At 55.1% G+C, this 23,292-nt stretch overlaps 9 protein-coding genes across 9 annotated transcripts; 4 read left to right on the top strand and 5 right to left on the bottom strand.

The window, feature by feature from the left end:
* Nucleotides 1–454: 454 nt before the first annotated feature.
* On the top strand, nt 455–2,039 carry CHGG_07200 (uncharacterized protein; the record flags this gene model as incomplete). The annotated part of the gene is made up of 2 exons (XM_001224855.1): nt 455–496; nt 591–2,039. The coding sequence occupies 2 exons, from the start codon at nt 455–457 to the stop codon at nt 2,037–2,039; spliced, it is 1,491 nt and encodes a 496-aa protein (XP_001224856.1).
* A 281-nt stretch (nt 2,040–2,320) lies between these two features.
* On the bottom strand, nt 2,321–2,762 carry CHGG_07199 (uncharacterized protein; the record flags this gene model as incomplete). The annotated part of the gene is made up of 3 exons (XM_001224854.1): nt 2,321–2,441; nt 2,578–2,640; nt 2,698–2,762. The coding sequence occupies 3 exons, from the start codon at nt 2,760–2,762 to the stop codon at nt 2,321–2,323; spliced, it is 249 nt and encodes an 82-aa protein (XP_001224855.1).
* Nucleotides 2,763–8,178: 5,416 nt separating this feature from the next.
* On the top strand, nt 8,179–10,609 carry CHGG_07198 (uncharacterized protein; the record flags this gene model as incomplete). Its single annotated transcript, XM_001224853.1, has 4 exons — nt 8,179–8,222; nt 8,297–8,631; nt 8,831–10,274; nt 10,330–10,609. 4 exons carry the CDS (start codon nt 8,179–8,181, stop codon nt 10,607–10,609), a joined length of 2,103 nt encoding a protein of 700 aa, XP_001224854.1.
* A 767-nt stretch (nt 10,610–11,376) lies between these two features.
* On the bottom strand, nt 11,377–11,824 carry CHGG_07197 (uncharacterized protein; the record flags this gene model as incomplete). The annotated part of the gene is made up of 4 exons (XM_001224852.1): nt 11,377–11,417; nt 11,486–11,518; nt 11,616–11,678; nt 11,740–11,824. The coding sequence occupies 4 exons, from the start codon at nt 11,822–11,824 to the stop codon at nt 11,377–11,379; spliced, it is 222 nt and encodes a 73-aa protein (XP_001224853.1).
* Nucleotides 11,825–13,173: 1,349 nt separating this feature from the next.
* CHGG_07196 (uncharacterized protein) lies at nt 13,174–13,912 on the bottom strand (the record flags this gene model as incomplete). Its single annotated transcript, XM_001224851.1, has 2 exons — nt 13,174–13,361; nt 13,777–13,912. 2 exons carry the CDS (start codon nt 13,910–13,912, stop codon nt 13,174–13,176), a joined length of 324 nt encoding a protein of 107 aa, XP_001224852.1.
* Nucleotides 13,913–14,296: 384 nt separating this feature from the next.
* On the top strand, nt 14,297–14,917 carry CHGG_07195 (uncharacterized protein; the record flags this gene model as incomplete). The annotated part of the gene is made up of 2 exons (XM_001224850.1): nt 14,297–14,432; nt 14,484–14,917. 2 exons carry the CDS (start codon nt 14,297–14,299, stop codon nt 14,915–14,917), a joined length of 570 nt encoding a protein of 189 aa, XP_001224851.1.
* Nucleotides 14,918–15,860: 943 nt separating this feature from the next.
* Nucleotides 15,861–16,193, bottom strand: CHGG_07194 (uncharacterized protein; the record flags this gene model as incomplete). Its single annotated transcript, XM_001224849.1, has 1 exon — nt 15,861–16,193. The coding sequence occupies one exon, from the start codon at nt 16,191–16,193 to the stop codon at nt 15,861–15,863; it is 333 nt and encodes a 110-aa protein (XP_001224850.1).
* A 1,263-nt stretch (nt 16,194–17,456) lies between these two features.
* On the top strand, nt 17,457–18,547 carry CHGG_07193 (uncharacterized protein; the record flags this gene model as incomplete). The annotated part of the gene is made up of 2 exons (XM_001224848.1): nt 17,457–17,846; nt 17,915–18,547. The coding sequence occupies 2 exons, from the start codon at nt 17,457–17,459 to the stop codon at nt 18,545–18,547; spliced, it is 1,023 nt and encodes a 340-aa protein (XP_001224849.1).
* An 808-nt stretch (nt 18,548–19,355) lies between these two features.
* CHGG_07192 (uncharacterized protein) lies at nt 19,356–21,421 on the bottom strand (the record flags this gene model as incomplete). The annotated part of the gene is made up of 3 exons (XM_001224847.1): nt 19,356–20,850; nt 20,901–21,186; nt 21,247–21,421. The coding sequence occupies 3 exons, from the start codon at nt 21,419–21,421 to the stop codon at nt 19,356–19,358; spliced, it is 1,956 nt and encodes a 651-aa protein (XP_001224848.1).
* Nucleotides 21,422–23,292: the final 1,871 nt, after the last annotated feature.

Raw genomic sequence — 23,292 nt, 5'->3', positions numbered from 1 at the left:
ACCGTTCCTGATCGATCGTGCTTTTGGAGGGGCTGCGAACGCGATGCTGAAAAAAAATCCGGGGACTCGAAGTTTTGGTCCAGGATCCGGCCTGTGCTGGTATTTTCTTATCTTATCATTTATGGGTCATTTCCGATGAACTGGCCAATTATTTACATCCATTGTGCAGAGCCGCCTGAGCTCTCTCCACTGTTTCACCCTTCAGGGTTGTCTTGTATCAGTCGCAAACTGCACCTGCCATCAACTCCCCAAACACCTGCTACACACCTCCTTGGTTGTGTCCAAAAGTCAATGTTACGATATGCGTTGAAGAGAGTCCTACCCCAGCGCCCACTGGAATTTAGGAGTGCACCGGCCCTTTTTCAGACCCAAGCATGGTCCTATTCTGGCCGGCGCATCCACGATTTGACTAGTCGTCTCCCTAGGATTGACGATGCTACCTCATTCACCAACCATGACACCATTTATGCCCTTTCATCAGGTTCAGGAAGGGCGGGTATAGCTGTAATTCGTATCTCTGGGCCTGGTTGTCTCGACGTATGTTGTTGTTCCTAATTTGCACTGGCTCTTCCTTGCTGATATCGTTGTAGGTCTACCATGGATTGTGTCCAAACAAGGCCCCACCTAAGCCCAGGTTTGCCGGAGTGAGAACGCTCTTCGAACCTGGGTTAGCCGACTTATCTGGAGCCAATATCGTCGACTCCGATGCCCTTGTCCTGTACTTCCCTGGTCCCAAGACGGTGACCGGCGAAGATGTGCTCGAACTTCACGTTCATGGAGGGCCAGCGACCGTGAAAGCTGTCCTCTCTGCTGTCCGGAGATGTCCGTCATCAACAGAGATACGCTATGCTGGTCCAGGCGAGTTCACGAGACGGTCTTTCCTTAACGGTCGCCTAGATCTCGCTCAGATCGAGTCCCTTGGTGACACTCTTGCCGCCGAAACCGAGCATCAACGACGGGCGGCCGTCCGGGGCAACTCGGGTACCCTTGGAAAGACGTATGACAGCTGGCGCGATCAGCTCTTGCTCGGCCGCGGGGAGATCGAGGCGCTAATTGACTTCTCGGAAGATCAGCATTTCGATGAGTCGCCTGCCGAACTTCTTACCAACGTGACCAGGTTGACCGAGGACATTCTTCACTCCATCGGGCTTCACAAACTTGGAAGTCAACGTAGCGAGCTTCTTCGAAACGGGATTCGTATTGCGCTTTTGGGGCCTCCAAACGCTGGAAAAAGCTCGTTGATGAATCAGATAGTCGGTCGTGAAGCCTCAATTGTATCGGCTGAGGCTGGTACAACCAGAGACATTGTCGAGGCAAGCCTTGATATTCGGGGGTACCTCTGCTCTTTCGCAGATACGGCTGGGATTCGAACGAAGACGTCGGAATCCTTGGGGCATCACGATGGAACTGCAGCTTCCACCATCGGCGCTATCGAGCAGGAAGGCATCCGGAGAGCACGACAGAAGGCACTGGATTCGGATGTCATCATCGTGCTGGCTTCTGTAGAGGCAACAGAATCTGGAAACCATCGAATAAGCTACGACCTCGAGACGCTCCAATTGGCAGCAGGCGCGCAGCAGTGTCTCGTTGCGGTAAACAAAACCGATATCGTGAGCCCAGAGTCACTCGAATTACTGATCCAGGATTTCAAATCTTCGGTATTGGCGGATATCGACGGCCTTAGTGGTCAAGAGCCGCTGACCATTTCCTGCAAGGCTGCTGCAGGGCTGACTGATGCGGGCGGCATACATGAACTCACTGAAATATTAGCACAGTCATTCGCGAGCCTTACCTCGCTACCCGATGACATGCAGCATCTACTTGGAGTCACCGAACGGCAGAGCCAACTGCTTTCAGAGTGTGAACGCCACCTTGGCGATTTCATGGCCGAGGCCAAGAAGTCTGACTCTTATGATGAACCGGACATCGTCCTCGCGGCGGAGCACTTGCGGCTCGCCGGTCTTCGACTTGCTTCTATCACCGGGCGCGGTGAGTCCGGTGATGTGGAGGAGGTACTCGGCGTCATCTTCGAAAAGTAAGGAACTTTGATGCAAGCCAGTGGCATATCAGCTAACGAAAGACCAGGTTTTGTGTGGGAAAATGATTGTGTAACATATAGTTGTTGTACAAGGGATCCAAACCCGCCAACCGTTCCAGACGTCTATCCACCGCGTATTCTCATCAAGTCATGATACAACATCCCCGTCCCAGAAAGCTAGCCTGCGCCCTGAAATGCAGACCACCAACTCGCCATCCCCCCAAGGGCCCGCGCCCTGCCCTCCCCCCCCGCCGTTCTAAGCCCATGGTCGTACAGTCTATTCTATTCTATGCTCCGAAATGCGTCCCGATGAAGGTCCAGTGCGCCGGAAAGGAAATGCGAAAGAAGCGGTGGCGCTTCCCGCCCCGTTCGAGCTACCAGTAGCTCGGAATCGGGACGGGGTCTAGCATGCAATGGAAGAGAAGAAAATCAAAGACTAAGCGAGCTTAGTGGTGCTTGTTCTCCTCGTCGTCCTTGTCGTCCCTGGTCGAGCGTTAGCTGCTGCGTTTTCCTGCAAGGCGGGAGGTGGAGATACTCACTTGTTGTAGCCGGAGCGGCCGTAGTTGACGAGCTTGTTCTCCTCATCGTCGTCGGAGTTGCCCCTGGGTTTCGGTGTCAGTATTCTGTTGCGGGGAGATCTGTGGGAGTGGTTTACTCACTTGTTGTACCCGGAACGGCCGAAGTTGACGAGGGAGTCGGTGGTGAAGAAAGTGGTGGCAGCCATTGCGAAGTTGGTGGTTGAGTTTAAAAGTTGAGGGTTGTGGGAAATGTTGGGTTGTTTGAGTTGGATGGTGAGAGACCTGGTGGTGAAAGGTGGTGAGTTGTTGGAAGCTGTTTGATGGGAGTTGTTGGTGGGAGTTGTTGGTAGTGAGTATTGCTTTGAAGTTGTTTGTCTGTCTTGTTGAGGTGTTTGATGCTGATGATGAAAGCAGGATCCTAACACGGGTGTCCAAAGAGTCTTATATAGACCGTCGAGGACTGACCATGCTCCCGACTACCTGGATCCCGTCCCATCACCAATCCGCTTGCAAGGTACCCTGTCGGCGTAGGCGGCGATGCCCTCGAGCCCCCAAAATATGGATGACATAAGGCTGATCGCGCGCTCGGCGTATCCACAAGCCAGAAGTACACTATTTCGAGATGCTGCTAGTACATACCTGTAGATGCAGGGGTGCCTCGGAGACAGGGTGTTACAAAGACACACGCCCAAGGTGTGACTCGGACAGCCAGTCTTGGTCCGAGTCTCGTTGGGACCGGTGGTGTGGGGCCGGAAACGCCCTTTGATTTCGACATTGCGTCCAGAATTCGACGTCCCGGAGGGTGTGTGGGAGATGCAGTGCCGCCGAACCGCGGGATCCGGACGTTTGGTCATGCATGGCCCTGGATGTGCGCGTTTGTATGAAACAGGCAGTTGAGACAGGCCAAAAACGGATTGGGGGCTGAAGTGAACTTTCTTCGGGTGCCCGAGCCACATTCGTAGGGCTGAGTTGCGCGACTGGGACGAAAGTTGGATGCCTGGCCGCCTGTGTAAGCACCGACTAGGGTCGTACAGTCAGTCGCTTGGGCGGAGCCGCTTGCATGCAGCATGTTGAGACGACAAGCGGTTATTGTCTCCCACCAATCCCGGGCCTTTTCTTCCGCTTGCTGACGAAGTCGAGTCTAGGCATCACGCTTTCGACTTTTCGTGGAACAGAAGTTTTTTTTTTTTTTCTGCTCTCGCTTCGGTTCGTTTCTTCGCCTAATCCTCAGCGTATCGGCCAGCGCATCTCAATCCGGCGTAAATTGTCATCAGCCGGATTGAGCCGTGACGCTCACTGATCACGAAATCTTTGAGTTGCATCCAGCCAACACGGGAAGCCCGGTCCGGCCCCGTGGTAAAAACGCGGTGCCGAAGGATCCGCAAGCCCCCACGCACGCAGGGTCCTGCGGCTTGTTCGCAGCACGTGTTGCGACCAACCAGACCTCCCCGAACGGACTGAGTCAATTGAGGCCGCTTCACCGGTTGGTGAGAAGGCCTTCGTGTGCGACAAAATACGTCACATCTCACGCTCGCAGCAGATTAAGCGGGCTCGGGACCCGGAAGAGGAAGGTATTCAGGGGGCTATGGCATCCAGCGTGACATCCCCTCCGGACCGTTGAGTTCCCAGCACAGCATGCCAAGCCACATACTATCTGGCATGTATGGCCCGATCACTCGGTTCCTGGCCGTCCCGCGTTGAATCACTCAGTGGTCAATGGGTGTTCAGGGTATGGTGTAGTGTACTTGGGGATGGGATGCATCCGAATGGCGTTGCATTGCGGCACCGTATGCCACGAGCCGAGGCAACGGAGAACATCGGACGAGTCCTATCCAAGCGGAGTGAGCACCCGCTCGCCCTGGTCCGCGACGGCTGTACGACGGCCTCGCTATTTCCGAACTTCACATCTCACGGTCTTCTGATACGGGAGTCATGAGCGGTGTGAGATCTCTCGAGATACGCCGCAGTTGAGTCGTTGTTGCTTGCCAATCCGTTACTAAGATGCCACAACCACGGGTTTACTAGCTACGCCTTCCACATGCTCTCGTCGGTCATCACTTCGGGGAGTTGAACAAAAGAGGCACGGTAGCCGCTCGGCCAGGCCCACGAGCTGACGCCGGCCGGCCGCCCGTCCCGGCACAGCGTTACCGACCAAAGGGGTCGGCCAGGGGCATGTTCCCTCCGCGTGAGCGCGGGTCTAACCTTAGTACCCGCCGCACGTATCCTAGCCATCGGGTACATGCCGCGATGTGACGGCGCGGCTTGGAACCTACCTTATGTCTTGTTTTGGGATTTATTTTCAGAGCCCGAACTCTCGTATGCGTAGAGCGACCCAGCTGGCCAGCACGTTGTGCGGCTCTATGTGCCTTTGCGTACGACATGGAACGGGCTGCACGACTGTGTTTCCATGGAAAAGGGGGGGGGTACCATTGCCGATTGCATGCCGCCACGTGCGGTCCAGCATCTCGAAACCGGCGGGCTGGGCTTGCTGAACCACACCGTGCCGGCCCCTGGCTTGTGCCACGAGCCACGCATCTGTGCGGATCGCTAGAGCCGTTTGCCGCGGGGACGTTTGATGCTTGGCGTGGAGGTGGGTTCCGGCATTGCGAAAACGAGGCTGCATCGAGTTAGGCTTTCCTCAGGCTGCCACTTTGGAAGAGTCGTGATCATCAGCACTGCTGCGGGGCGATCGCTCAGCTCTCTTTCAGCTTAGCTAACCGAGTGGATTCGTTCCCTAGAGACTATCTTGTGTTACTCATCAATTTCTTTTTTTTCTCGGTCTAGGGCTACGTGTAGCGGTTCTATTCATGTTCGAAGAAGCGTCGGTCTACACAGTAAGTAGAGGTGCGTTTCGGAATTGCGGCGCCGTTCTCAGCTGGCGGGCTCTTGGGGGCCGAGACAACTCAATCACCCTCATCGTCGACGGTGAAATCCGAAAGCGTTCTCTAAACCCGCGATTGGGCGGTTCGTTCAGTTTGAAAGAGCTTTCTCTCGATTTTTTTTGGGTGTTTCTACCCACCAGCTAGGCAACCGAGCCAAACTCATCTCTCACTGCTATTTTCAACACCAAGGAATCCTTCCTCTTACGAAGTACTTCCATTACATGCTCAGTCACACGCCCATTATGGTATACCCCATCACCCATGCGAAGCTGAAGCTCATCTCTTCTTCAAAACAACAGGCCAGTGAACGAGCCGCGATGGTCGTGAGGCCTCTCATGCGTTACGGGCCGGGTTGCCTTTTCTGACTCCCGGGCACTCGAAGGATTCCCCAGCCCAGTGAGCCCTGCCAAGAGCCCGAGAATCCCCGCCCCCAAACCCCATCTGCTTGGGTCTCTCCGGCGGAGGTTTCACGATATGCCCGGATGGGGTAACTACCGTCGACACAAGGGTATTTCCCCAACCATATGCACAACAAAAGTCATCGACATACGACCTCAACATATCTGGAGATGAAAAAGCCACTTTAGTTACTCGGTCCCGAGCCGACCCAATCCATGGTTTCAGAGCTCAACGCTAATGCACGGCTCGTTCGCCTGGACCCCAATCCAGCGGCCGCCCCGCAACCGGAGCCGGAATGGGGGCTTTCGGCTCCGCAGCCCTATGCTCGCCTGATTGGGGTTATTACAGCCCGCCGTTGAATTACATCTAGGGTCCGGGGCTACTTGCAAACCTATGATTGGGCTGGTATGTACGGGCATAGGAATCTCGAGTGATGAAGAGCCGAGGGCCGCCTTCTAGGGCCATTGGCTCAACTTGAGGGGCGCTGTAATATCTTTTGCGATAGCAATCGACAAGGTGAGTGCCGGATACGATCCTACCAGTGCCATCGCGGAATTTTGGACAAAAAAGAACCGATTTGGTTCTCCGCAGAGGTCCTACAGGTTCAAGATGTGGAAGGGTCTGCTTATTGCGCGGTGTCAACGATGGTTGGCCGTTCACCCCCGAACCCGTCGATATCCAGGGGCTTCTTCGCTTAAGGGAGGCACGAGAAGGGGTCGGCGTTTCTTCCGTTCTTGTCGTCGCCGAAGCTTACTAGAAGTCTCAGAGGCCATCACCATACCGAGCCAGCGTGAGTCAATGGTTATCTTGAGCTTTCACAGGCCGGTTGCTTAATCATCACTCCATTGTTGTCTGCAGGTGGCGTTGCGAGCGGCGACAGCTGAGTCAGTCAGGGGTAGGGCAGACGAAACACCGAGACAATTGATATTGATATTTTCGTGTATGTTCCTTCCAAGCATTCATTACCTCTTCTCGACACCGAGGCCAGTTACACACGAAAGTACCTAACATAACACACAAAGCAAAGAAAGCCTTGCCGTAGTTCTCACACTTCCGCTTACTCTTGGAAATACCAAAGTGGAAAGTTTAATTATGATAGGGGCATTCCACACCGCTAGTTATTCATGCTGGCTCTGGCGGTTCCACCGTATTAGGGACTTGTATTCCTACCCGATCAAGAAGTTTTGGGAATCTCATCGTCTTTTCCTCTCCTAGGGGGCTGGGGGGTTACCAGCCACAATCTGGTGTAAGTGGGCGCCACAGTCCAGAGCACACCACCGCCACAACTTAATGACACAGTGCGACTGTACAGTGTAACAAGATTGATACTGTATTACGCGCTCAGGCCATCTGCACCAAAGTTTCCACCACCCGAGAGTCGGGTGGTTCCTTTGCTGAGCCGCCTCATTTCCAACTGGAAGCTCATCTATCACTCTTCCCAAGAGAGTCTCGCCCCTTTGACCCTGTGGCCCGATGATGGCCAGCGTTTGTGGTTGACCAACTCCAAGTCACTCATTCTACCCCCTCTGTTGTTGTTCGCTTCTTTGGCTCCTTTTTGCACCTCTTGGTAATTACTTTGTCGCGTGCGAGTGTTCCAGCGCAGGTCGGTCGGTTCCGTGCTCCACCCACCACCACCACCTCCGACGCTACTTCTGGCCCTCACAAGGTGCCGCGGAAAGGAGACCCCAGCTTCCTACCTAGGTCAGCCGCGTTGGGAGAGACCGACCTAGAGCGACGGGACCCTTAGAGCTTTGTTGCCATTGTTGTGGGACCCCCCTCATCGGTAGCCCTTCACAATGCCGAGTAAGTTTTGTCGTCTGTTCTTTCCTTAGGTCGCTTTGGAGGTTCCAGCCTTCCCTTTGTCGTTGCCCCGCCCTGCTCCGCGCGGCTGCCACTTTTCGGAGCTTCCCCCGTCAGTCGCTTTTCGTGCCTCGTGCTCGTCGAGCTCCTTGTGACGACAGGTGGTTGCCAGCGCATTTTGTTCCACGGGGTCGCCTCGCTGGTTAGTTTAAACAAACCAGCAACACCGATTCGAACCTGCGAGCCGGCAAGACATTTATTCCTCCTTGACGAATCCCCATTCCCACACCCCTCCCCACACCGTTTTACCGCGACCGTTTCGCATCATATCTACCCCGAGCTGGCGCACAGAAGTAGCAAGGACACCCTCCTCCAGACCTAGCGACTGGCCGCCGTGCGCAGGAACTGGTGGCTTCTTGGTGGGCATCTCAGCCGGGAGGAACTTTGATGGGCTTCGGTTCTCGCTGGGCTCGCTGGTCTTAGAAGACGCACACATATTTCTCGCTCTGCTCCCACACCCTAGATCGATGCTAACGAGACAATGGAAGACCTTATCGGGGACCCCTTCATTTACAACCAGGCCGTGTACGTCATCCTGCTCACCCCAGATCCTCCCCTCCGTTCAACCCCACATTAGATCGCTAACTCTCCGACCCTAGGGCCCATTCCCTGAGCGAAATCGAGGACTGCGCGATCGCCGTTGACGCCGCATACTACCTTCAGCTGCATCTCGATGTCTTTCCGGGCAACGAGCCCCTCCTCCCGGCTCTCGGTGGCCTCACTGGGATCCAGGGACGCCTTGAGAATGAATTGGACCAGTGGAAGGCTCATAACATCACCCCGTTCTTCATATTCGATGGCCAATCCATGGCCGGCCAGGACGAGGCAGCAGTTAAACGTGGCCTAGCCAACCGCGTCAAGGCTGACATTTCATGGGACTTGTATTTCACCGGTCGCGCCGCCGAGGCCGTGACGGCATTTGGTCAAAGCACAAGTACGTATGCCATTTATTTACGCTTGCCAATAGCGCCCAGGGGCTAACTTTCAGGAGGCTCATTTCCGACCAGGGCCCTATTCCCTCTCCTCCAGACCATCCTGAAGCAACGCGGGCTGCACTTCTTGGTCCCTCCCTTCAACGCCGCTGCCCAGGTGAGGCCCTCCTCTTCGGCCAATTCGATATCCCTCTGACATAGGGCAGATGGCATACTTCGAGATGTGCGACTCGGACCAGTGTGCTGGCGTCATGGGTTCTTCGGAGCTGCTGCTGTACCCAATTCGAGACTGCGTCATCCGCACCATCGACTGGGAAAACAACTTGGTCTATGCAGTTTCGAAGAAGCACATCCTAAAGACGCTGAACGTCAGCGAGTCTCTGTTCATTGACGCCTTCTTGATGACTGGGACGTCCTTCCTACCGCCGTTTCTGCCTCTGACCGACCCAACAATCATCAAAACCCAACCCCACACGGTGGCTGACGCGGTTAATATGCTACGCACCGCCGAGAAGTCGGTAACACTTGTTTGCAGCAGCTTTCAGGACATCCTGAAGGGCAAAGAGTCCAATTGGCTTGACAAGTACCGCAAGGCCCGAATGGCCGTCGATCACTTCGTGTATATCGCCGAGAATGGCGAGGTCAAGGTACACGATTACGAACACCTAACGAACGACAATCATGAATATCTCGGCCTGCAGCTCCCCTCAGAGCTGTTCCACTACCTCAGCACAGGCCTGATCGGACCACGCATCCTTACCTGGATCACCCATGGCCAGTTGCACGTCCTGCCGACGCTTGATGGAGTCGATTCAGACGAGTATAAGAAACTGGTGACAACACAATCGGCCCGCATCAAAGAGGCTGCCTTGAGTCTGGTTATTCCTCGTCTGAACCGCGGCATCGGATTTAAGAATATCAGCATGAAGGTCTGGTACGATGCCGACTATTCTTCCACGGTCTGGGACCGCCAGGAAGCCAAAGCCAACTTCACACGACAAGTTGCCAGTTGGAAAGTACACGAGGCAACCATCAAGGAGAATATTCCCAACTTCGCCCATGGCTCCATCATATCTGAAGTCCTAGCATTGAAGAAGCCGAAGTTTGCCGCGCTGACCCGCGCAAACCCCGAGGACAAGTTGAAGGGCGTCGAATCGGCCGACCTGATCAAGTCGATCTGCATTTGGAGATTCCTGCATATTCGGGGCTACGTCGATGACCAGCACGAACTCACCAGTTGGGGCTCTGCGCTGGCCACTGCGCTAGCCGCCATTGAGCCGACGGCCAAGAAGTACCCCGATTTCCCGCACCTGTACGAGTCCATCCTTGTCGCGATCGAGCTGATTCGCTTCGAGCTCCTTAACACCAGAAACCCACATGGCGAGCTGCGCGGTCTTGCCCTCAACGGCTCCGAAGCCGACCAGTTGAGCCTACTCCTGATCAGCAGATGCGCGAGTCTGCTCAAGCTCAGACATCAGGCCAACGGATACACGGGTCCCCTTAGCAAGAACCTCCTCGCATTCCGCTCGCTCGTGTCCGAGGTGCGGTCCGCCGATCGTGACCTCATCGAAGCCATTCTCGCCTCTATGTTTATGTATGCTCAGGCCAAGCGGAACCGGGACAACAGTTGGGAGTTGAGCCATCAGTATGTTTTGTTTCTGGCGGTGAAATCCTGGAGCACCACGCTGACCTGTCTACAGACTTCCCTTCCTCTATGATCCGGACGTCGCCCTCGGTATTGCGGTCAAGACGTATCTTGACGATCTCGTGCCGAATGACCCCCACAAGAGCCAGAAGCTGGAGGAGTTCCCAGGTGTCTATGTACCATACGCTGTATCGTTCACCGAGGACTTCAACGTGGCTTGTAACTTCTTCGATGCGCTGCATGCCGCCGTCAAGGAGCTAAAGCCCAATGATATTCCGGCGATCGACCGCTCTGCTTGGGACAGCGCCGCTCAATACCTTGCGACGAGGCGGTAAGATAATGATTCGGATCTGGACATGACGGCGGTGGGTGGGGCAGGGGAACATGTCGGCTGTCGCTATGTTGCGCGTACAACGGTGCCGCAACCAGGGACTGTGTTGAGCCCCCCTTCAGCAGTATATTCAAACATAGACAACCCTGCCAAAAAAGAAAAAAAAAGAATTGACGATCTACGTCAATAATGAACCATAATTCTCAGTTGTATTGGTACAGTCAGTGAGGTGCCCTCCAGGGGGTGGAAATATGATGGTCATGGCCATGTATAGACGTGGCCGCTCAAATCACGCAGCAGCCGATCCAGAAGTTCCAAGCAAGGCAGACCGCCAAAACAAGAAATCAATTTTTTACAATTGCCTCCGCCGGCAATAGGAATTATGATATGAGCCGGCTTCTCAACCAGCACATGGGATATCTTGCGCCGCCATACTCCACATCTTCGTTCCCCTCATCTCAGCGGCCGAACGCCACCCCGTTCCCTGGAATCTCACTTTCCCCTAACCCGCAGTCCCCTTCATGATACGGAAAAAAAGAAAACCAATATATCCCCCCACGTCCACGCCTTGACCTCGTGATAATTGGTTCGTGTGGTGGCATAAATCGGGGGCTCTAGTTGGGATTTGACCACTGCTGCCTTGCTCGCCCGCCCGCCCGCTCGTTGAAGTTCCCGTTATCCTGTCGTGCCTTTCCCCAGGCGGATGGCCCGTTATGTGGGCGTGTCGTGTGGCGTGGCTGGTTTGGGAGGCGAGTTGATTTTTTTTTTAATTTATGCGCCGCCGACGAGGATGTTGTTTAGGGGCACGTGGACTGTAAGGGGGCAGAGGGAGATTAGTTGCTGTTCGGTTGAGAAGGGGAGAAAGAGGGGGGTTGCATACTGAGCTTGACGAAGTACCCAACGGCGCCCATGACTGTTGCGTGGCAAATTGGTTAGCAAGCTGAGCTGGAGTTGTTGTACTGCCGTGTGTGTGGCAGGGGGGAAAGGGGTGCTGCTGCTGGGAGGCGTACCGAGGAAACCGACGCCCACGGCCTGGGAGATCTTGATGAATTCACGGCGGTCGGCTGGAAGTGCTGTTAGTGATTTGGGTCTTCTGGGTGATGCCTGTGAGGGCTTGCGAGAAAGAAGACATACGCTTCTGCGCGCGGTTGATGAACTGGATGCCGTCCTTCAGGAACTCGCGCGGCACATCGAGCATCTCTTGGACTTGGTCGGCCATTGTGTTGGTTGGGAAGATGGAACTGGGTGGGTAGAATGGAATTAAAGAGCGGAAAGAAGAAGAATCCGTGGGGGAGAGAACGTTCGGTGGTCTTGTGAGATGGTGAGTACAAAAGTTGGAGGCTTTGGGTTGCGTCGCGTAAATTGGAGAGCTGTCAATTCCCTAAGCCCTTGGCATTGCCAATGTGCCACATCGCCTGAACAGCAATCCAGGCCTCGGAAGGGTGCCGTGGCTCGTGCGCTGGCTCAGGGGCTGAAATGGGGCGGATTCAAATGGGGCGGCGGAAGCTGGTGGGAAATCTTCGGTCTCGTGGTCCGGGGTCTTGGCGAGAGCTGCTTTCAGTTTCCACAAATCTAACAGTTGGCTCGAGCCTGACATCCCAAGACTCAATCAAAACGTATCATAAACCCCTGGTTCGGTTTTTTTCTTCTTTTTTTCTTATCAACCTCAGTTCCCGGTTAATAACAAATGTGCAACTTATTCGCCGAATCCTGTGCTCTAACTATTCTGCTACTACTTTCTTGAGCAGAGGAGAATGATACGGGACAACGGCTGTGGCAACCAGACTTGGGCGCTGTTGATTCCATTTGCGCTAGGATCCCGAGTTTCCCGTGAGCCAAAAAGCCGGCTCTCCCACAATCATAGAAAATCCATCCTACAGTAACCCAGAGCATCGCTATTCGCAAGGCATCGAGCGAGTCCGGTTCCCCGCACAGCTCCGATCTCGATGCGCAGAGACCTCGGTGATGCAGCAGAGCCCCGCCCTAGGTACTGCATAATCGAATGGCCACGGTCGTCGCTCTAAGACATGCAGCAGTCACAATTGGGCTCCCAAACCACTTAACGGAGTGAAAGGCATTTTTTTGCGGCATCATTGCCCTACCGAGCAGCGGTGAAGCCGCTACTGTGGGAAAACCCAGCAAGAGCTTGGTCAATGTCTCCGCTGCTCGGTTGACTTATGTGGCATCCTTACCGTCGGCACACCTGGCTGCTTTTCACCATCCGACCCGCAGACGCCCATCCCATCTCGCTCTGATGAGGGCATGCAGGCTAAGTTGAACGGCCGGCCGGTGGCGTGGCCTGGTCGCTCCGGTGGCCGGCCTCCCACGCGGTCCGTCGGAGACCTGGGCGATGACACCAGCCTCAAACTACGAATAACCAGTTCCCTCCATCAAAAAGGAGGAAAAATAAAATCCATGCCTCTGTCAACCCGAATTCGAGCCCAGGTGGGTTTACTGATCTACGGGCTAAACCCGCCAAAACCCGCCAGAGCCCCCCAAAAACACCTGCATGCGTAGGGAGCCATTGGCGGTGCGTGATGCAGCCTGCAACCCCCTCTCAGCAGCCCACTAGCACCAATGGATCCCCAAAAGAGTCATGGCGAGCCATTCTACCGAACATTGGCAGAGCTGGGCGGGCCTGCATGGCATGCCGGCTGACCCGTCTTGCAGAAGGGCATCGCTGCCCGCGCCATCACCGGCGAATCCGAGCCCGCATCCGTGGCTGTTCTTGCCAGCAGCTTCCAGGGCTATGTCACCTAGTTCCAAGCCGGAGGAAGCATCCGTCACTTCCTAAAAGCCTCGACTGCCCACTCGAGATTTAAGTACCTGTCGGAACTGAGCTCCCTCCTTTCCAATTGTCTCCATACATTCCCGACGGCTCCTACGGTTTTTACAACCCCTACAGCTCGTACAAAGGTCATTCTACCGGGACGCGTACCACGGCTATTTCTGTCCCTCAAGTCAAAGCAGGCTTTTGTTTGGCCAGCATCGAAACGACAAGCGCTTGATGCTCGATTGGCCAGCGCTACTCGGCCTGCCGCGCGCCTGAAATTGTCACCGCGTGGGGCTGACCCCACATTTTAAGCTCAACCAAAGGTGAGCGGAAACGGTCTCTCATCCACCGGTTCACTTTCGCTTGAACAACTCGAGACCGAAGCAACGCGAGCACACCTCGCCGTGAAAGGGTCGAAGGCGGTCTAGACTGAGGCCCCGGAGGCTCTGTCTCGCCAAAATCATGCCTCTGAGACTCCGGGTATGACCCATGGCCGCCCAGCGGCGGCCATATATGACGAGCAGCATGCCCCATTGTTCACTTTCATGGGTCTTTGTCCAGGCACTTCATAAGACCCCCCCGAGGCCTGTCCGCAGTTCCCGCACTCATTGCCCAAAAGGACAACCCTAGTGTAATACCTTTCCTTTCTACCCTCAGGGATTGCCTGGAGTATCCCGTACACCCTACTTACTTTTTTTCTTCTCTTCTGTGTTTGACCACTTTCGCACTCATTTTATTTCCCGTTGATCGTTGTTACCCAGCACCCTTTCTTGGCCATCAGAGAGCACCGTGCCGGCCTTCCGAGCTCAACGCCGAGCCAGCTCCACAGCCGTTGTTGGCTGAGCCACCGTGGTTCTTTGCATAAACAGACAGTCGAGGGACTTAAAAGAGAAAACCTTCCACTAAACTTCTCCCGACATGCGCAGACCGAGATTCAGGAGGTCGCCCTCCTCACGGCTCAGCAACCCCGAATACATGATGCCTATCCCTCAAAGCCCGACGCAGATATCACTCCGGGGAAGAGACACGGGTTTCCCGGAGTCATTCTGTGGCAGTAAGTTGACAGACTGGGCCGGTGGCTGAGTAGCAACTGACCACTTCGCAGGCCGAAACACATCACTGCCGCACCCCGAAGCGAACCTTAACCCCGACGCCTGCATCACCGAGGACGATGTGAACCCGGCGCGGGCCCTTCTCAGATACCGGATGTCGTTCATGGCCCAGCAGGAGGCCAGCCGGGCATCCACCTTCGACAGCCGAAGGTCTGATTCTCCCGAAGAAGGAACCCTCTCCGCCTTTGGCCGGCTTGCCATCAACTCGATCCGGGCTGCCGAGATCCCCGGGCTTGATGCCTTTCTCCCATCCAAGGACGGCGACGGTGTCGAGTCGAGTGACGGCTTGAGCAGCCGGGACCCAGACTCACCGGTACACCGGGGGACGGAGTTCGACCGTCCCAAGGCCGACCCACGAGACGGGGCGCGGGATCCGCGTCACGGCAGGCGCAGAAGCAGTTTCATAAATAGGCTGATGCACCGGTAGGAGCGCCACAGTTGCAGATGAAAGACACACGCCGAGGGCCTAGCATGTGGGCTTTTCGAGTCGAGAGAGGCTCGTGCGTTTCCACAAAGGTGCGCTCAAAGGGTATTGGCTTTTATTGCATAGCGGACAGCAGGCGGTTACGACTTTGACGACTGGTGCTAGATTGCGTTGGGTAATTGTTTGGTACTATCGGAGTTAATGGGTAGAAGAGGAAGACCACGCTCATTTGTTATTGGTTTATTAGCCTCGCGGCATCACTCACCCCTGCGGGATAGGGGCGAAAACACTTGATCAACAGACTGGATCCTGTTTTTTAAAGGTCATCAGGAGGGCATGTCAGGTCTGCAACAACGGCAGGAAATCAAAATAGGAAGCATAAGAAATAAGAAATAAACAAGAAATTAAAAAGATGAGAATTCAAACAGTTGGGCCGAGTTCTAACGGGTGGGGGGTGTTTGAGAGTAGTTACCTTCTAACTCTGTTGCATCGCTCATGCTTTCGTGGCTGTATTATCTCGGGTTAAACTCCACCCTTCCTCTTCCTCTTCTCAACTCGCAACACCAACTCTGCCATTGCTAGCCGCTGTTACACTCCGGGGTAGTCAAGCCAAACAACACAACACAACGGCTAATTTCTTCAACTACCAAAAGCGCAGAACTAACTGAACTACAAATTCGGGATGCCCGCTCCAACCCACAACCCCTGAGCTAAAATGTCAACCATCACTCCCCTCCCCATCCCCGCGAAAACCCACAAAGAACATAACCTCCCATCCCCCACCTCCCCCCACCCACTACCTCTCACCTAACTCCCCCGATAAGTGCTATACCCAAACGGCGCCAACAACAACGGCACATGATATCTTTCCCCCTCCAGCACCGTAAACGTCACCCCGACCTCGGGATAAAACGTCTGCTCCGCCCCGCCAAAATACCCCGCGCTGTCAAACCGCAGCGTCCATTGGCTGGGCCCCGAGATCCCGCCCAGCACGTCCCCCAGCGTGCATACCGGTACCTCGCCCGAGGAGGTGGCTGAGGAGTAGGGCAGCCAGGATTTGATGCGGCCGTCGTCGTCGGTAAGGGATTCGAAGACGCGGTGGAGGGGGGGGTGTGGTGGTTGTGGTTGTGGTGGGGGTGGTTGTGGCGGTGGCGTGGGGGGGGTTGGGGGTGGAGGTGAGTTCGAGCTTGACGCGCATGTTGCGGGCGGGCTGGCCGGTGGTGGTGTCGAGGACGTGGCAGGTTATGCGGTCTTTGGTTTCGGTGGTGTCGGTGGCCATTTTGGCGGTGGTGATGGGAGTGTGGTTTGATTGGGGTTGTTTTCTGTTTGGTTGTCGCTCTCTCGGCTCGCGAGTTTAGGGTGGTGCTGCTGCTACCCGGCGATGATGGTTCGTGATGATCGGCCTGGTGTTGCGGGGTGTAAGCGGGGAACTGGGGAGAACTGGTGGGGAGTGTGGAGTTTATATATCGAAAAAAGAACACACGGGATACGGTACGAAAACTGGTTGCCTCACTTACACGGCGGGTTTCAGTTGTTTACTGTGTAAGTTGGCGATCGTTGTGTTGTTGTTGCGGTGGTGGGGTCGTCAAGGTAAGGCTGTGCTGCTTGGTGAGGGGTAACAATGAAGGAGTGGAACCAACTCCAACTGAGCACAGCATAGCGTGAGCAAAACAAGGACAACCTATGCACTCCGGAGGTCTGGTAAATACTCGGACACTGGGCTTTATATACACATTTTCAGGGGAACGCATATACTTCGCTTTGGCAGCGGCAAGATCGGAGTGTTTATTCTGCTGCCTAGGGTACAACTTGAGATCGTTACCACACGATCCGCGGAGCTGACAATGACACTAATTGCTTGGAGGCTGTTGTTGACCACTCCCGCTCAGCCCCACGTCCCCAAGGGGACAACGGAGAGTCGATGAATGGCCGTTTCGGTCGCCTATTGCTTGAATCGTTCCTGATGTTTCTGATGTTTCTGATGGGGTTGGCTAATAGAAGAGGCGGTCAAAAATTGCAGACTGTATTACGAGGATCCAGGCGATTTATTGGAATGCCTGAGTGCGGCGCTCTGTTCACTTCCAAGGTCTCGGACACGAATCTCTCAGCTCTTCCCAGTTGGAGACAAAACTCCCTTGGATGTTGCCACCAGAACCCTTGGTCTAGAGTTAGCGGGTGGTTCAGCTGAGCAGCCACATGCCAGCCCAAATCAACCCCTCTGTCCCTCTGTAACCCCCCTGCAGTCGCTTTACCCCACCAACCCTTGTGACGCTGCCCGGAGCCGGGCTCGACCCCACGAACCGGCCGCGTCCCGGAAGTGACTTTGCATTTCGAATAGGTTCCAAAGGAGCCCAAAACACCACTGACCGTTATCGACGTGATTGGCGGCTCAAGGCTACGAACTCCTTCCCGTTTCCTACAACACAAACGATCAAGAACCCCGGACCGAACCTATTTGCACTACCTCGTAGCCCTCCCCGCAACAACCATACCAAAACCAAAAGTCCACAACCCAACCCTTTATCGAACACCCTTGCCCAACATGTCGGCCACGCTCATCAACGTCGACGACGGCGACGCCATGGAGCCGACGCTGCAGTCGATCCTTGACCAGCGGTCGCTGCGTTGGATCTTCGTTGGCGGGAAGGGCGGCGTGGGCAAGACGACCACATCCTGCTCGCTGGCCATCCAGCTCGCCAAAGTGCGCCGCTCCGTGCTGCTCATCTCAACCGACCCGGCCCACAACCTCAGCGATGCTTTCAGCCAAAAGTTCGGCAAGGAGGCCCGTCTCATTGACGGCTTCGAGAACCTGAGCGCCATGGAGATCGACCCCAACGGCAGCATCCAGGATCTATTGGCGGGGCAGGGCGAAGGCGACGCCGGCGCCGACATGGGCGGCATGGGAGGGATGATGCAGGACTTGGCCTTTGCGGTAAGAGGCAGCCTCCTCTGCCGGATTTCTAAGCGTAAAACATTCGACTGACCGATGACGGCCTACAGATCCCCGGTATCGACGAAGCCATGTCCTTCGCTGAGGTCCTCAAGCAAGTCAAGTCGCTCTCGTACGAGACGATCATCTTCGACACCGCACCGACCGGTCACACCCTCCGCTTCCTCCAATTCCCGTCCGTCCTCGAGAAGGCGCTCGCCAAAGTCTCCCAGCTCTCAAACCAATACGGCCCGCTCCTCAACGGATTCCTCGGCAGCAACGGGACACTCCCTAACGGGCAGAACCTCAACGAGATGATGGAGAAGCTGGAAACGCTGCGGGCGACCATCTCGGAGGTGAACACGCAGTTCAAGGACGAGCGGCTGACGACGTTTGTGTGCGTGTGCATCCCCGAGTTCTTGTCGCTGTACGAGACGGAGCGCATGATCCAGGAGCTGGCCAGCTACGGCATCGACACGCACAGCATCGTCGTCAACCAGCTGCTGTTCCCCAAGCCGGGCTCCGACTGCGAGCAGTGCACCGCCCGCCGCCGCATGCAGAAGAAGTACCTCGAGCAGATCGAGGAGCTCTACGACGAGTTCAACGTCGTCAAGATGCCCCTGCTCGTCGAGGAGGTCAGGGGCAAGGAGCGCCTCGAGCGCTTCAGCGAGATGCTGGTCACCCCGTTTGTGCCGCCTTCGTAGGGTCGGGGGTTGCGGAACGGGAGCGGAGACAAGTGGGTAACGGTATTTCGGCCTCGATGTGACTGACGGTCGGGATGGAGACAGGCTTGGGGTTGTAGATACCCTCTTGCGTTGACTGTATTTTTTTGTCGATGGCAACCGCATATGAGGTGTCGGGGATTCGAGCATGCTATGGATGGAGTAGGTGGTCAAGGAATGGCGAATACGTGCGGATAGGCGCTATGGATAGAAGCCCCAGTCGTTAGATTCAAATCGAACACATAAACATCATACGCTCGTCAAGTAGTTAAATTGTGAGATATGCATGGGATTCCATTCCCTCTATGCTAAGCGGAAACATGCTATAGCCATAGTTATACAACCAAAAAAAGCCACCAAACGGCCTGTGAGCGATCCCAACCCGTAGTAACACTCAATGCAACGCTCGTCCCTTCAGAGACCGGTTGGGAAAAACAAAAAAAGCCAGCCCTTCCCTCAACGCCAAATCCCAAGGTATACGCCATTAATACCCATGCATAGATTGGTCCAATAAAGTTCCCTCCTCCTCTCATGCCGGAATGGCAATCCCCTCCAGTGACAAAAATGCCGTAAAGGCAATGATCAGTGACCGGCCATGGTAAATCTCGTATATATGTGGCCCCGCGGTCCCGAGACAAGAGTAACCCATGACGTGGAATCGAGATGTATGTGATGAGGGCAACTGGTTTCGGTTGCCGAGTGCTGTTATTTACGGCGATGTATGGGCGCGGAAGTAGTGCGTCTAGACGACAATGTTCATGCCAGCGAAGTCCTTTTTGGCGAAATTCCTTTAGAGCTCCCTATAATCGCTAGGCCGGACGCGGCGCTGGCGATTTTGATGCCGGTGTGGGTTTACTGGCTTGCGGAAGTAGGCGTCGTCCTCCTCAACAGCGGGCTGGTAAGCAAAGTTTTTATTGTTGTGTTGGTGCCCAAAGTGCTGCTGCCCTTGACTGTGGCCCTGTTGGTTCCCAAAGTGCTGCTGCCCGTGGCCCTGCTGGTACTGTTGATGATGTTGTTGCGCGCCGCCGCCGTAACCACCGCCCATGCCCATTCCATTCATCCGTCCGCCACCCATGTTGCCGTTGTTCATGCCCATGCCGCCGGGCCCACCCCAGTTGCCAGCGTTGTACCCGGGACCACCGGCCATGTTGTTCATGCCGCCGTAGCCGCCGCCCATCTGGCCTGCCATCATGGGATTCATCATTGGGTTCACCATACCCATACCCATGTTGGGCATACCACCCATGGGCCCGTAGTTGCCACCCATCATGGGCATGCCCGGGTACATCATAGGCATCCCACCCATCGGCATGCCGTTCATGCCGTTTGCCCCGGCCATGCCGGCCATACCTGGTACGCCGCCCATCATTGGCGTCATGTTTTGTTGAACTTCTTGCGCCTTCTGCATGGCTTTTGGCGCTTTGGGGATTTTGGGGTTCTCCAAGGCATCCTCTGCGGCACGCTTCTGGGAAGTCTGGGCTTGCGCACCGGTAGCGAGCGTGGACGCGGCGCTTTGCGGGGTTGAGGTCGACGACTTTCCTGGTTGATTTGTCGTCGGCGCTACAGGAGTGGGTGATGGTGATTTCGCTTTTCCGTCAGGTTTGCTATCGGCCTCATCTCTGCCGATGGTTGCTGGCGACTGTGTGTCCGCTGGGGAGCCCTCCTTCTTACCATCCTTCTCGGCAAGAAACACCTTGATCTTCTCCACAACCTCCTCATCCGTCTTCAGATCATCGATCAGGACGCCCTCCGCCTTGCAAGCCGGGCAGACGAAGTCGCTCTCAATGAGAGCATTGGTGATGCAATCATTGCAATACGTCTTCTCACAACACGGAGTCTTCATTGGCTCTATGAACATTTTCTTGTCGACGGGGCACTCCAAACCTCGTTCCCGGATGACCTTGTCCTCCTCGGCAGCGGCCTTCTGCGCGGCGGGGTTCGCCTTGGCTTTAGCCTGGAACTGCTCCCAAGCTGCCTTGTCAGGTTCATGAATCACGAACTCTCCGTCCGCATTGACCATGATGCCGGACGGAGTCTTTGAGTCCTCGCCATCGGCGTTCTGGCCAAGCGCTGTCGCTTTGTCTACTGTCTTCAGGAACGACCTGGGGATGCCGGTGGTTCTCTTGACGCGGGGACGGTTGTCGTACTCGGGGTTGTCGTTTGTTGGGCAAAGTTGGATCCAGTGGCCCTTCTCACCACACCGGTAGCAGATGTAGCCCTGAGGGGGTTCGTGGTCGGGGACATTGGCCGGTTTCTTGGGACCTCCCTTGGCTACGTATTGTTGTCTACACTGTGTTAGCGCCGAATACTACTCAAATGGGAATGGGGGACATACGTAGCCATCTCTTCCTCGCGGGAACTGAAGTTTTCGGTTTGCGCCTGGAAGACTGCCGCCATCTTCTCTTCTTCTGTCATCGCACTGCTCAGCTGCGCTAGCGTGTTAGATTGTGCCTTGACAGCTGGCTTGGCGACCTGCTCTCGCCGCGACGAGTTCTTTGCATGTACGGGCATCTTCCCGGAGACATAGCGAGCGGCGCCTCCTCTACCGGCTACCTTGGGGGGCATGCGGCGGGCGATGACCGTTGTGGAGCGGGGGATAATGGTGGTATCATCGTCATACACTGGACCGTCGTTAGCGTGCCTAGCATTGTGATGTGTGTGACCATGCCTCGGATACATACCCTCCTTCATGCCCTCGTCGGCGCAGATAACAAGGTCGAAGTCGGTTCCATCGCCGAGACCGCTTCGTAGGATGATTTCACGTTTCAACTCGAAGACAGAGATGCCTGTCCCGTCGAACTCCACACGCGTGGGCTCTTTCTGAGATTTGAACTTGAAGAAGACCGAGGAAGCCATTTTGATGGGTGTCGCGTGAGCGCTTTACAGTGATGTTTGTGTTTTGCGCAAGGGGTGTTGAGGTCTGCCGCAAGAAGCAGTTTGCCTTCGCAACGGGCTGTGAGTATTAAGTGCTTTCGAAGCCTGTTTCGCACAAGGTGAATGGAGAAGAAATGACTTGATGTTTTTTTTTCTTGTTCTTGTAGGATTGCCCACGGCCACAGTAGTGCTCGTCTCTTCTCTTTCTCAACGCCAGAGTTGGATGCAGTCAATTCTGATTGTTCTCAAAGAGAGACAGAAAGCGCTTTATGAATGAGTGGTTAAGCAAGAAAAGAAATTGCAATACAAAGACCCCTTGCAAAACTCTGGCTGCCTATTGAAAACTGGGTGAATGGAGAATCGCAATTGATCTCCTCCTGAGTAGCACCACCACCACGGCCAGCAATTCAGAAACACCTGGTTAGTAAAGCGCGCAGAAAGACGAGCTTAGATGTGGTCGGCCAAATATTCCACGACAGTGACGGCGACAATTCTGCCGTGGATTAGGTCGGGGCTCTCGTGTCGAGCGTGGTTCCAAGCGACGGCCGTTCGCTTTGTTCTCGGTCGCAGTGGCGGAAGGTGGAACTGAAAGTAAGGTATCTATAGTCGCCGCTCCTAGAAGAAATGGGGGCGATAAGCCGCCTTCGTGGATATGATGTTTCGATGGCCCGGCGTGGTATGGGTGCCGCGTTGTCGTGTTTGGAAGAGGCAGAAAAGGAAGGGAAGATGGCTGACGATTTGGAAAGGCGAGGGCTGCGTTTGAGTTCAAGTGCCCACGCAGCCTGTCCTTGGTGACTAAGCGGTGCCTCTGGTTTTTGCCTGGTCTGCACGAGCGTTGTCCTCAGGCAGAAAAGATTCGAGAACAGGAGAGAAGCTGCGGCCCCACATTTGTTCGCAGCTGAGGTGACTCTTTACACTATCAACCAGCTGGCCAGCAACAACGCTAAGTACTTAGCCCAGGGATGATGGGTTGACGTAAAAGAAGTCTTTCGTATTTTGGATTGCCATTAGCTATGTACACACACTTATTTAAAATTCTAAGGGTCTGTCTGCAGATACGTTTTGCATGTGAGAGGGCAAAGCTGCTACAGTCGTTAGTCACCCTCCCTCGTGAGTTCTCGGCTGCTTCGCTTCCATCTCCGGATTGAAGCGGGGCCACCCAAAAAGTGCACAAGCTCCTGCGAACGATGACCTGATGATCGTCACCGTTACGCCCCCCCTCTGGCTCGTTTGGCCACCCACTTCGTCCGGGGTATCTCCCAATCAGACCGATATATAACCTAATTCTTCCCACCTCTTCCGATTGTGAGAGCATCTCGTGTACCAAATCGGGGTATCCCGAGCGAACTTTTCGCCGGAGCACGCTCTGATACCGACGAGAAGAAGCCGAGCCACGAGGCCGGAAACCACCGAGAAAGTCTTTGCTCGCAAGAAGACGTCCCCGATGTCCAATCTGTGAAGACAGTTGGACTGGCTTCTCGCACGACCCCCGCTGCAGCACGACCGAAGGAGCTAAGCTGCTTCGTACCTACATCGTCTCAATTCCACCCGATCGAGCCTCGACCTTGTGTAACTCGAGCTATCGCCTCCCCCGCGTCAGGCCTGGAGATCCAAGCTCCTTGCCCCCCCAGAAACCAGATTCCATCACCACTTCGAACATCCCGTACAACCAATTCGATTTCAATTTTATACGCATCTCGAACCCGCAAAAAAAAAGGCAACATGGTCCTCACACACACCACCAGCCACACCTATTCGCACCCCTTCCCGACGGTTACCCTCGCTTTCTTCCTCCGGTACTGTTCCCCGCAGCTCAACCCTTTTGCCAGCCATGTTCTCAGCACCGACACCAT

The sequence above is a fragment of the Chaetomium globosum genome, genomic scaffold, assembly GCF_000143365.1.
Source record: "Chaetomium globosum CBS 148.51 scaffold_5 genomic scaffold, whole genome shotgun sequence".
NCBI lineage: Eukaryota > Fungi > Ascomycota > Sordariomycetes > Sordariales > Chaetomiaceae > Chaetomium > Chaetomium globosum.
Note: the sequence above shows the minus strand (reverse complement) of the source record. Positions and strands in the feature narration are given on the sequence as shown.